At 35.0% G+C, this 12,692-nt stretch overlaps 1 protein-coding gene across 1 annotated transcript; it reads left to right on the forward strand.

Moving 5' to 3' along the window:
- Positions 1-10,883: 10,883 nt before the first annotated feature.
- On the forward strand, positions 10,884-11,746 carry LOC21406176 (ankyrin repeat-containing protein BDA1). The gene is made up of 2 exons (XM_010112275.1): positions 10,884-11,468; positions 11,555-11,746. The coding sequence occupies exons 1-2, from the start codon at positions 10,884-10,886 to the stop codon at positions 11,744-11,746; spliced, it is 777 nt and encodes a 258-aa protein (XP_010110577.1).
- The last annotated feature ends 946 nt before the right edge of the window (positions 11,747-12,692 follow it).

Here is a 12,692-nt window from a genome sequence, read left to right on the forward strand (position 1 = left end):
TTAAGAACAATGCTAGGGGCACTAGTGGTGTCCAACACCACATATTAATAAAAGTGGGTCTCACAGGCTCCACTAATTAGTCCCGCTGTTGCCCTAAGAGTATTTCTTAAAATAATCAAGTACAAAGTTTTTCGGTATACAGTCATATGAACTTTGTCTTAAATGTGTTGTACTTTCAGTTGACATTAGTTGGTTTATTTTACTCTAGTAAGTTGAGTTTGTGTTTTAATCCATGGTTTGCAATATGGGCAAATGGAGGGCTTCTATCTAAAGGAAAAGGTGTCTCGATCGATCTTCAAGATGTTATTTCAGTCCTAAAGCTGCTCCGGCCTGTTGCTCACTCGTACCCTTGTTACATGCATGTTACTTTTGTTTATGTACATGTAGGCCTTATCTGACATTATAAGTTAATTCTTGTATGCTTCCAAGCGTTTTATTGAGTCTAGAAAAGATGTAGGTTTTGTTAGGATAGTTTAAATTTAAACCGACTTAGGATACTTTACAAATTTATTTTTGCTTGCACGTGCGACCTGCATTAGGCTGAAGTTTTTCATTGTATGAATTCGAAGGCAATTAATGTATACAAATCAAATCGTATGAATTCGAAGGCAATTAATGTATCCAAATCAAATTGATTGGTGAATTATCAAGACAATAAATAAGTTATTTCTCCTTACACCAATTTCTAAAATGTTCCAAATCAATGTACGTCCGGAGAACTATTAAGAACCACAACAGTTTATCTTAAACTCTACGTATGTGGTATATCGTTATTTTTGTCCCCAGTACCAGTACCACTACAAATTAGAGATAAGACAATTGTTAAAAGTCATCGTTAAATGTTTGGTTAACTTTCGTAATATCAAGGTCATTAAATGTTGAAACATTGGAAGATTACAAAAAAAGGCATATTAGAAGAGGGTTTTTTTAGAAAACCGTCGTTAAATGTGAACTTTTAACATGGTTTTTTTTTCTTTCCAAAAACCTTCATTAAAGTCTTTCAAAAATTTATAAAAAAAATATATATATTTTAGCTAAATTTAGTTCTTTACCCAAACAACAATTTCCTCAAATCTTATTCACAAATTATAAAGACTTGATTCATATTTTATCAAAGAACAAACAAAACATTTTGAAAGAAACTTGTTACAACCCCGAAGCTCAAGAAGTTATTAAAGAAATGCGATGCCGCGTTAGAGCTACTGAAGTTCTTTTCATCTTTTTTCTTGTGGAAATCTTCCAATAATTTTCTAGCGATTCCAACTGCTAATCTGTTGGAACGTTTGTTTATAGATGTTACAGGTGTTAGAAGTGGTCTATCAGAGGAATCGCGGAATACGATGTTAGTAGCTCATGTTTGACTAGCGACCATCGGAATCTGATGTTGAACGTTATTTCATATCCTTGCAAGCAATTTCACCAAATAAACCACTCTTTGCATTTGTAATTGTAATACCAGCAATAATCTTTGTCATGTTTCCTATCATTCAATATTTCACCTGGCGAACCTTATTGCACATAATTCAGAACACGATGAGTCCCGACACTATCCATGGTCTAGCAACATACTTTGATTAAGAACCCATAGATAATTAGTCTCATTGTTGCCCTAATTGCATTTTTCTTGGAATAATCTTTGATTAATGTGAATTTACAAACTATATCTTGTACATGTGATGGGCTTGTGTTGTACTTTCACTTTGATGTTAGTTAGTTTATTTTACTCTAGTAATTTGAGTTTGGTTTTTTAATCCATGGTTGCGATACGGGCACGTGGAGGGCTTGTGTCACAAGGCAAATGGGAACATGCCTTTGATCTTATATGTTATTGCAACAATCAGGGAAAAAAAATCCTCATTTGTTGCTAATTCTATCCTTTGTCAGTGTTAGTTGCGTTCCCTAAATTTGTACGGCTAGGCATTCCCTGAGGTTACTCGTACCCTATTCTTCATCAACCTTGCTCTGCAGATTTTCTAAATGCTCTTGCTTGTTTGATCAATCAATCATTGGCTTTCCCAATTTGATCTTATTCACTGGAATAATTGTTGTATCAAATTAGAATAGGGAGAAAAGTTCTTTAGTAGGACATAATAATAATTCATTATTATTATTATTATTATTATTATTATTATTTCATGAAATAAGGGCACAACTGAAATACAAATAGGTTACAAACATTAAAAAAAAAAATTAAAATGACTTAAATTTCAGTGGGAGAACGATGCAATTGGTATCAAAGGTGTGGTACTTTTTTTTTTTTTTTTGGCTGAATAGCGTCTTTCATTAAACAAAGGCAAAAAGAAACAGACAGGGCAACAACAGGTCAAAAAAAGAAGGCCAAAAATAAAGGCCGTAACCTGTTCGAAAGACACAAAGCAAAACATCCAGAAAAAAACGTTAAAATTAAGATGTGATTTTATGTGAGAGTTTTTTACTGTAATAAAAAAGTTAAATGTTACTGTTTCTGAAAACTTTTTACCGTATCAAAACTCGAATTCTAAACTCGAATCAGTGAAATGAACGAGACCTTAAGCCCAAAAAAAACAGCAGACAACGGAATAAGAACAGTTCTAATCCCTGTCATCACACAGAGCCTCAGCACAGCAGGCACAAAATTAGAAGAATACCAACATCCTATATGACGCATGTCGTACAGGAGAATAAATCAAATTACGCGGTAATTAGTAACCAGGAATAATATTTTCTTTCTTTAGCTGAAGACACTTGAAAAAAAAAAACATAATTAAACATAAGAGAAATGTCATATTTAATTGTTAAAGATCTGAATTATAAATAAACAATTATATTGTTTTTAGAATGGTCTTCTTTTTAATCAATTTTCAATTACAAGAGTTAAAGTTTGGTTTTGAGTATTCTATTGGTCTTCATCAAACATGGTTTTGAGTTTTAATTTGTCTTCGAGTTTGAGTTCCTTTATGCTTCAAAGCGTTTTATTGAGCCTAGAAATATGTCACTTTTGATAGGATAGCTAGTTTGAATTTTAATCGATATAAGGTAAGGACCCTATACATATATCTTTGGCGGAAGTTTTTAATTCTGTGAATTAAAAGGAAATTAGTTTATCCAAATTATATTGACTAATTATCAATGAAATAGATAACTTATTTCAACTTGCACCATATTTCTAAAAAGTTCCAAATCATTGTAATTTCTGAGAACTATTATGGGCCACAAGCACACAGTTAATAAATAATTCAAGAACATAAAAAACAAAAAACAAAACAAAACAAAGTTGATACAAATTTCACTCCTCAGTTCCATATTTCATAGAAAGATGACAGACGGACAAATCTTGGAGGTCGTCTCTACTAAACCAGGACTATATATTCAAACATTCAAATAAATAAGTTGAGACATGGTTCCCTACATGCTTGGAACACATAAATAAGTATAAACAACGGAAGAAAGAAGTCAGGAAGATTAAGAATTAGAGAAGAAGTCAAAGGAGTTCCTCTAGCCGGCTGATGTAGCGGAAGCTTAATGAGAGAAAAAAACAAAACAATAAAGATAAAAGAGGTAAATCAGTTAATCTGAATTCATACAGAATGTCAAGGTACCTACTTCAAATTCATTGACGCCCATAGAATGCCGGAAATTGGCAACAAAATTTGTCGATTCACCAAGAATACTGAAGATTGAAAAATAGAGAGAAAACTCAAAATCTCATTAATTGGATCAGTTTTCATTACAATGGGGTGTCTAAATATCTAGGCAAAACAAAAAACCAGAAATACCTATTCTCTAATTCAAAATAATAAAAATATGAAGTTTTCCGAAAAAAAAGAAAAATTTTGAATGAAAATAAGAATTAAAACTACCATACATGAGGAGTAAGAAAACACAATTGAAACTGAAATCCGAGATTTCAGTCAACTTATAATAAGAACATAAATTACTAAAGATGATAAAAATGACCTTTTGATCAGGCCTAAAAGATGGAATTTGTTCGCAGAAACATCTCAGTTGTGGCGAAAAAGATGGAATTTGTTCGCAGAAACATCTCAGTTGTGGCGAGGACTATGAAAACGAGGTTTTCCCGTTGGCCCATTTCCACCCAAAAAATAAATAATTTTTGTCCAAATCCGAATTGCCAAAAGACTTTATGAAAACCAAAAATTTGCCTTAATATGCAAGAGATGCTGACCTTACTTATCATCATTTGCATTTGCATTTGCATTGACACGGTAATTACTAATTACTTGTTAACAATCACAGTCAATAAACCTAAGTAAGAAACTGATGTTCCAAGTTAGCAATAATTCCAAGATTTTGTATGACAAGACCAATGTTTCGAAGAACCGGCAGAAGAATATGCACGTTTCCCAACACGATAGTTTCCTAAAATGTGCTCCGAAAATGATCGAAATTCTACAGGAGACATATCATCGATGCTGCTCAACAATGCCAATAGTCCGAAGATAAATCCAGGGCAACTTCTGGGTTCCGGTACTGCTCATAAGCTCCATTCCAAAGCCATATTTCCATTCCATGTGTCAAACCGGCATAATTGTGTTAGGTGTATTGACAACTTAATAAAATAAATTGGTGAGGGAGCAGACAATATCCAAAAATTTATGTAAAAGAGTTAGATAAAAATTATTTTTTTAAAAAAAGCAAAGGGGTCAACAGAACATGGTGATAAACGAAGAAATGCAGGGGTCAAGCATTCCAGCAGAACATGCACTTGTTTACATATTCAAGACTAGATTAAACCACAACTTTAGGCAACTTCCTAGAGTTTGGACAACAGTATATTACTATATAGGACGTACGAGTACTAACTGGTAGAAAAGTATCATTAGTGGATTTCGTTAAACTACGGTTTTCAGTGCTCCAGTCCCCACACGTTTCTCTGCTTTCATAAATATCAAAAAATGAAAGACAAATCGTGTGTTGACTTGGGCTTGACTTATCTCCAGTTTTCTTTAAAGTCTAGATGGAAGTAATTTCCTTCTTGGCCTAAGGAAGTGAAGAGGCAGCAGTTACTCAAAATTCTTGCTTTTAGCATTCATGTTTTTTAAAAATAAAAACGCGCACACACACAAATATTTCATAATAGTAGTACTTGGGACATAGGGAGTGTGTTGACTATTATAAAAGGTGTTTTAGATATTACATGAGATTTAAATATTAAATTGTACATAATATTAAAAGAAATGGTAATATTTCCAATTATATAAAATTCAAAACTAAGTCATGCAAGATAAGACCCGCCCTGCTCAACCCATTTTCCAATCATATGCTGGTAAAGTTTCTAATGAACTCATCTATAGATATGAGAGACTACTTTCTTAGAAACATCCACGAAGTTCCCAAGATTTAAATATTAAATTGTACATAATATAAAAAATTTAAATTGAATATTCAAGGGGGGCTTAATAAAAAATGGGAGTTTCCATACAATTTTCCCAACTAAACCCACTATCAGCATAAATTATTAAAAGAAATGGTAATTTTTCCAATTATATAAAGTTCCAAACTGAGGCATGCAAGATAAGACCCGCCCAGCTCTACCCATTTTTCAATCATATGCTGGTATATTTTAAATTGATTATTCAAGGGGGGCTTAATAAAAAATGGGAGAGACTACTTTCTTAGAAACATCCACGAAGTTCCCAACATCCAAAGTCCATATAATTTGTTGTTTTAAAAGAGAAGCCAGTTCACCTCTTGAGCTCTATCTGCCTCTCTCCTTTGTAGTTCCGCATCCTTTTCCACATTGCTGTGACCTTTTCTTAGATCTCAAATGGATGGTAAGTTGATAGCGGCTTCACTCGAAGGCAAAATCGATGACTTCTATGACTTAATTCGAGAGTGTCCCAATATTCTTGAAGAAGTCGATAAGATTTTGGTTGATAACCCCATGCACCTTGCTGCAATCAATGGTCGCACCCATTTCGCCGTGGAGATGATGAGGCTAAATCCGTCTTTCGCGAAGAGGTTAAACCCGGACGGGTTTAGCCCCCTCCAACTCGCTTTACAAAATGCACACTTCCAAACAGTGCTTCGGCTGCTAGCTATGGACGGAGACCTAGTTCGTGTGCAAGGAAGAGAAGGTATGTCTCCTCTGCATTACGTAGCCAAACATGGTAATAATCAACTCTTGTCTGCTTTCCTATCTACATGTCCAACAGCCTTGGAAGACGTGACAATTCGCAACCAAACTGCTTTGCATGTTGCTCTGGACAATGATAATGTTGATTGTGTTGAAATCATTCTGAAATGTTACGAGAGATTTCCCCAATCTAGATGGGAAAAGATGCACCTAAATTGGAAAGACGACAATGGAAACACCCCGCTGCATATTGCCACCGCCAGGAAGCAAACCCAAGTAATTAAATTAGTTTCTTCAATTAATTGCATTTAATCTTTTGATTATGGATTCTGATAAATGATTTTACTCGCATATATAAGTAGGTTGTGAGGGCATTGATAGATCGTCAAGCTGACATAAATGCGATAAACTTAGCCGGTTTAACAGCCTTGGCTATCTCAGAGCAGCCAGATGAGCTTGGAAGTGATGAAATCAGTAGTATGCTACATAGTGCCGGTGCATCTGCTGCGATTGTGCTTCCAATAGTGAATACCATTGAGCCTTCCCTCCGGTGAAAATTTTCATTCTGCTAAAAATTGGAGAAATTATTAACTAACTTCCACTTTATAGTGTCTTCCATTCTGCGATTGCCGCTGCATTGCATCATATAGTGTCTTCCACTTCCAAATGACTCTTTCCTTACTTTATTTACCTCTTTAATGATTTTGCATGACTTGGAGGTCAGTGTGGATGAGAGGTTGAAAGCTGCTGCTCAAGGAGGAGATATTGACAAGTTGTACACTCTAATCAGAGAGGATCCACACGTACTAGATCGCATTGATGAGACACCATTTGTTGATACTCCTATGCATGTAGCAGCTTCTTTTGGGAAAACAGAATTTGCGATGGAAACAATGCAGTTGAAACCATCATTTGCTAGGAAGTTAAACCAAGAGGGATTTACGCCTTTGCACCTTGCTTTGCTAAAAAAGCAAACCTTAATGGTATATTCACTTATATTTGCTGACAGTGAACTCATTCGTGTTCATGGGAAGGAGGGCAAAACTCCTCTTCATTATGCAGCAGAACAGGGAAACGTTTATCTTTTAAAAACATTTCTACAACGTTGCCCATCATCTATTGAAGATGTGACAAATCATGAGGATACTGCTTTGCAAATCGCTGTGAAAAATAAGAAATTTGACGCATTTTGTTTACTAGTACTCAGACTTCGAACAGCCGTTGATAAAGGATCAGAAATCAGGGAGTACAAGACTCTGAATTGGCAAAATAACGTTTTTGACACTGCGTTACACATCGCTGTAAAAACTCATCAACCTGAGGTACGTTCTTATTTAATCAACTATACATTTAAGCGTATTTTGATCAATTCATGCGTCAGACCGAAAAAAGAAAATTAACACATGCACCTATCAAATACGTCTGATGGTATGAACTAAAGGTATAGTGATCGCGCCTGACAGTAAATATATCTACTGTACAGTTTAATCCCCCACCACTAAGTTTATTATAAAAGAAAAAATAAATTCTATATAACTAGAGAATTTACAAGAGAAAATTAAAGGTAAAAACCAAATAAATGGGCAATGAGCTAATTTCTTGATCTGACTATATTGGAATATTTTCAGGTAGTTAGAGTGTTAATAGACAACCACGTCGATCTAAATATCAAGAATTCAGAAAGTTTGACTCCTTTGGAAATCTTAGAATCAGACGACTCACAGTCGCAGTCGCAGGTAAACAACCCCGAAGCTCGAGAAGCTATCAAGGAAAGGCTGCGCCGTGCTAGAGCTTCAAAGTTTTTATCTTTTTTCAGGTGGAAATCTTCCAAGTGTTATTTACCTCCAACTGTTAATCTATTGGAACGTTGGTATATAGATATTACACGTGGTAAAAATGGCTTAGCAGAGGAATCACGGAACATGTTGTTGGTAGGTCTTGTTCTGATTGCAACAGTCGGATATCAGTGTGTCCTGAGCCCTCCTGGGGGTGTATGGCAGGCGGACAGGAACAATTCCACTACAACTCATGACAACAAAAGTTCATCTGAGATCCACCATCCAGGAACTGTAGTGATGGGGAATTGGAGTTTTCTCTTCTTCATGTTGTTTAACAGCTTGGCCCTTGCCCTTACAACGCATGCAATATGTTTTCTCGTGATGAAGCCGGAATCTTCATGGTGGTATTTCAATAGGAGTCTTCTGATCACGTTTGGCCCTCTTTGCTATTTAATATCCTTGCAAACAATCTCACCTAATAACACACTCTTTGCCCGTATAATTGTAATACCAACATTAGTCTATATTTTGTTACCTATCGCTCATGCTCGGATCCGGGCAAACTTAAGGTACAAGACTCGGAACTGGCCGATGAGTCCCAGTTCTACACATGGTGTAGCAACATGATTTGATTAAGAACAATGCTAGGCGTTTAGTGCTGTCCCCACTACAAAAGGAAGATCTCACAATAATATAGGCCCCATAATCTCATTGTTTCCCAAAGCATTTTTCTTCGATTAATCTTTGATTAATGTAATACAAAGTTGTTTGGTATAGTGTCGTACAAACTATCTTATACATAATATCATATATATATATATATATATATATAGTATCTTATAGATAATATCATAATATATATATATATATATATATATCTATATTTGATGAACTTGTGTTGTACTTTTTCTTGACATTAGTTAGTTAATTTTACCATAGTAAATTGAGTGTGTTTTATCGCGTGTGTGTGTGTGCGTGGTTGCAATACTGGCCAGTGGACGGCTTGTATCAAAAGTTAAACGGGATCTAAATTCTAATGTGTAAAAACAATCAGAGACACGTTCCTTTGCTGCTTTCTCGTACGACTTATCCTTGTTACGTGTTATTTGTGTTCCATAAACGTTTAAAGATAAGCCTTACGGGAAGTTACTCCTACCATGCATGTTCTACTGTTCTTCGTCAATCTTGTCGCAAATCTGCAATGGGAAGCTGTTCTCCATCGCGCGCCTTAAATTTTATCTTTTTTGTACGACACCTTCTCAATTTTACGAGTTGACAAATTGGTCTTTCAATTTTTAATCTTAAAAATTTATCCTTGAACTTTAAAATTTGTTGCCACGTTGGTCAAGTTCAAAATTAAGATAAAATTTTAAACGGCTTCTTACAGATAGAGTGTTTGATGAGGGTGTTTCTAGTGTTTTTGCATTCAATTGATCCTTATGCACATTCTGAGTGAGAAAATTTTTAAAATTGTGAGTTAATCTATTTGGGGAAAAAATTGCGTCTCTCTCAATTTAAAAAAAAAAAATCGCTCATGATGCATACATGGGACCAATATAGTGCAAAAAAAAAAAAAAAATAGAATTATCCTCATTAAACACTCACGTAAGAGAAATTGTCTAAAATTTTAACTTTATTTTCAATTTGACCAATATTGCAGTGAATTTTAAAGTTTAAGGTAAACTACAAAAATTAAATGTTGAGAGACCATTTCGTCAGATTTGTACCATTGAGTAGGTGTCTGTACAAAATAGCCTCAAATTTTTAACACGGATAAAATTCCCTTTGTAATTTTTTTTTCATTACTTTTAATACGATATGATACGTAAAAAAATTAATCTAACGGTAAGGTAAAAATACCTTCCCTACCATAAAAACTGCATTTCTATTTTTTTCATTACTTTTTTATTAATGCTTTGTCTCCAATTTCATGTATAATATCTAAATTTTTTTCTTTTTGTATTTTTCATTTTTATCATATTTATTATTTTTCAACAATTTTTTGATATTATTTTTTAATTTCAAAATTGATCCCCAATCAGAAATTGCTTTAGCTAGCCAAGTGCCATTTCTGGTTTCCTCGTATTTCCAATCATGTTTTCATCACACATCCAAATACAATTTCAAACTTTATTTCTTATTCGAACTTATATTTTATATGCATATCCAAACGCGAGTCTAGACTGGCTTCACCTTCCAACCATGCCCCCACTTGCATATTTCTGGGCCTGCTCCTTGGAAGACTTTTAGGAACAATCCTTGCAAGACTTTTGACTCCAAAATGTATGTCATATTTTACTTTTTATTTCTATATGATTATTACTAATTACTTTAATTGATTAAGAGCCCGTTTAGTTCGCTGATTCGAGTTTTTAATTCGAGTTGATATGTGACTTTATGTGAGAACTTTTTACTGTAGTAAAAAAATTAAATATGACTGTTTTTTAGAGCTTTCAACCTTAGCAAAACTCAAATTCTAATATAACTCTCTTTTTGTCTGGCTCGTGGTTATTATTTTAACCTGGTTAAAATCACATAAATTGAAAAATGATTGGGTTTGATTTCCTTTCCGCCCAAGAAACTTGACCCTCTTTAAAAGAAATCCCACTAACCCGCAAATTTAGGATATGAGCACACTTCAAGAATAATTTAAGGAAATGAGTTCATGTTTGCTTAGCATCTTAGGATTATTATAGAATTAGTGGCACGTGATGTTATGCATATTTTGTGCTGTAGCTAGATTAACTGTGGAACTCTAATATAATTAGTTAAATAATATCCAATAATTCGAGAGTAGGGACTAAAGCGTCATTTTAGGTTTATAGTTCGCTCAGACAAAAAGAGAATCCGTACATGCAGGTATTAATTAATTAGAATTAATGACAGACTACTTTCTTAGAAACATCCACGAAGTTCCCAACATCCAAAGTCCATATAATTTGTTGTTTTAAAAGGGAAGCCAGTTCTGCCTCTCTCCTTATAGTTCCTCATCCTTTTCCACATTGCTGTGACCTTTTCTCAGATCTCAAATGGATGCTAAGTTGATAGCGGCTTCCCTCGAAGGCAAAATCGATGACTTCTATGACTTAATTCGAGAGTGTCCCAATATTCTCGAAGAAGTCGATAAGATGTTGGTTGATAACCCCATGCACCTTGCGGCAATCAATGGTCACACCCATTTCGCCGTGGAGATGATGAGGCTAAATCCGTCATTCGCGAAGAGGTTAAACCCGGACGGGTTTAGTCCCCTCCAACTCGCTTTACAAAACGACCGCATCCAAACAGTGCTTCGGCTGCTTGCAATGGACCGAGACCTGGTTCGTGTACAAGGAAGAGAAGATATGTCTCCTCTGCATTACGTAGCCAAACATGGTAATAATCAACTCTTGTCTGCTTCCCTATCTACATGTCCAGCAGCCTTGGAGGACGTGACAATTCGCAACCAAACTGCTTTGCATGTTGCTCTGGACAATGATAATGTTGATTGTGTTGAAATCATTCTGAAATGTTACGAGAGATTTCCCCAATCTAGATGGGAAAAGATGCACCTAAATTGGAAAGACGACAATGGAAACACCCCGCTGCATATTGCCACCGCCAGGAAGCAAACCCAAGTAATTAAATTAGTTTCTTCAATTAATTGCATTTAATCTTTTGATTATGGATTCTGATAAATGATTTTACTCGCATATATAAGTAGGTTGTGAGGGCATTGATAGATCGTCAAGTTGACATAAATGCGATAAACTTAGCAGGTTTAACAGCCTTGGCTATCTCAGAGCAGCCAGATGAGGATGGAAATGAAGAAATCAGTAGTATGCTACGTAGTGCCGGTGCATGTGCTGAGATTGTGCTTACAATAGTGAATACCATTGAGCCTTCCGTCAGGTGAAAATTTTCATTCCACTAAAAATTGGAGAATTTATTAACTAACTTCCCTAATCTCTAGCTTTTTCACATACCAATTAACATAGTGAGTGTAATTACGCCTAGTTTAGAGTAAGATATATATAATCGAGTTAAAAATTAATTATTACACAGTCGTTTCGAATATATGCAGGTATTATTGTGACGACCCTAACTTTTGGTCATCATCCTATGCTCATATTTACCATTTCTTAACCTCTATGACGACCCTAATTATAACTTCTTAAAATTTCAGGCCATTTTTTTTCATTCTTACCATGTACGTTAAAATGCTGAAGCATTCTGACAGCATTCTGTTACATTAGTCATCAAAATACATAAAACACTATTTTATTTTACATATAAAGTTCAGCAGCGTTTTCAAAACACATGACGCGTCCACAACCCACTTGCCCACATTCCGCTGCTACACCCTCTCTGCATGCCCAGCTTCAAGTTTCAGGGAGCCGGTGCCTTACCCGTGCTTCCTACAACATGAACAAACTTAATGAGCTTTTGCTCAGCAAGTATCAATATATCATAACAAATGCAATAATTATGCATACCCATATATGCATTCATGTCATATAGCCTAGTACAGAATTCTAAACGACTTTCGTTATGTGTTTCTCATTGTTTTCATTCTTGTTTACGGATACCATATCGTTATATGGAATGGTTTATGTGTTTCATTTTCTTGTCTTTTACTTCTTAGGGCCCTGTCCTGTTGTATCATAGCTCGCATAACCAGTGAGGAGTGGGGTAGCTAACCAATCCAACTCAGTCACGGTTTCATATCTTTCATAGTCTCATAATAACCTTTCCTTTGAAGGCTGGTACAAATAGGACGTTTAGTCTCTTACCGTTTATCAATTTTCTCATTGAAACGGTAACTTTAGTTAAATCTTATGAATTTGTGCATTATTGAGCAT

The sequence above is a fragment of the Morus notabilis genome, unplaced genomic scaffold, assembly GCF_000414095.1.
Source record: "Morus notabilis unplaced genomic scaffold, ASM41409v2 Scaffold135, whole genome shotgun sequence".
NCBI lineage: Eukaryota > Viridiplantae > Streptophyta > Magnoliopsida > Rosales > Moraceae > Morus > Morus notabilis.

Bases quoted from the DNA above. Each gene is read 5' to 3' on its own strand.
- LOC21406176 (XM_010112275.1), top strand. From the start codon at position 10,884: ATGGATGCTAAGTTGATAGCGGCTTCCCTCGAAGGCAAAATCGATGAC. The intron at 11,469-11,554 runs GTAATTAAATTA...ATATATAAGTAG, and splicing joins CCGCCAGGAAGCAAACCCAA to GTTGTGAGGGCATTGATAGA.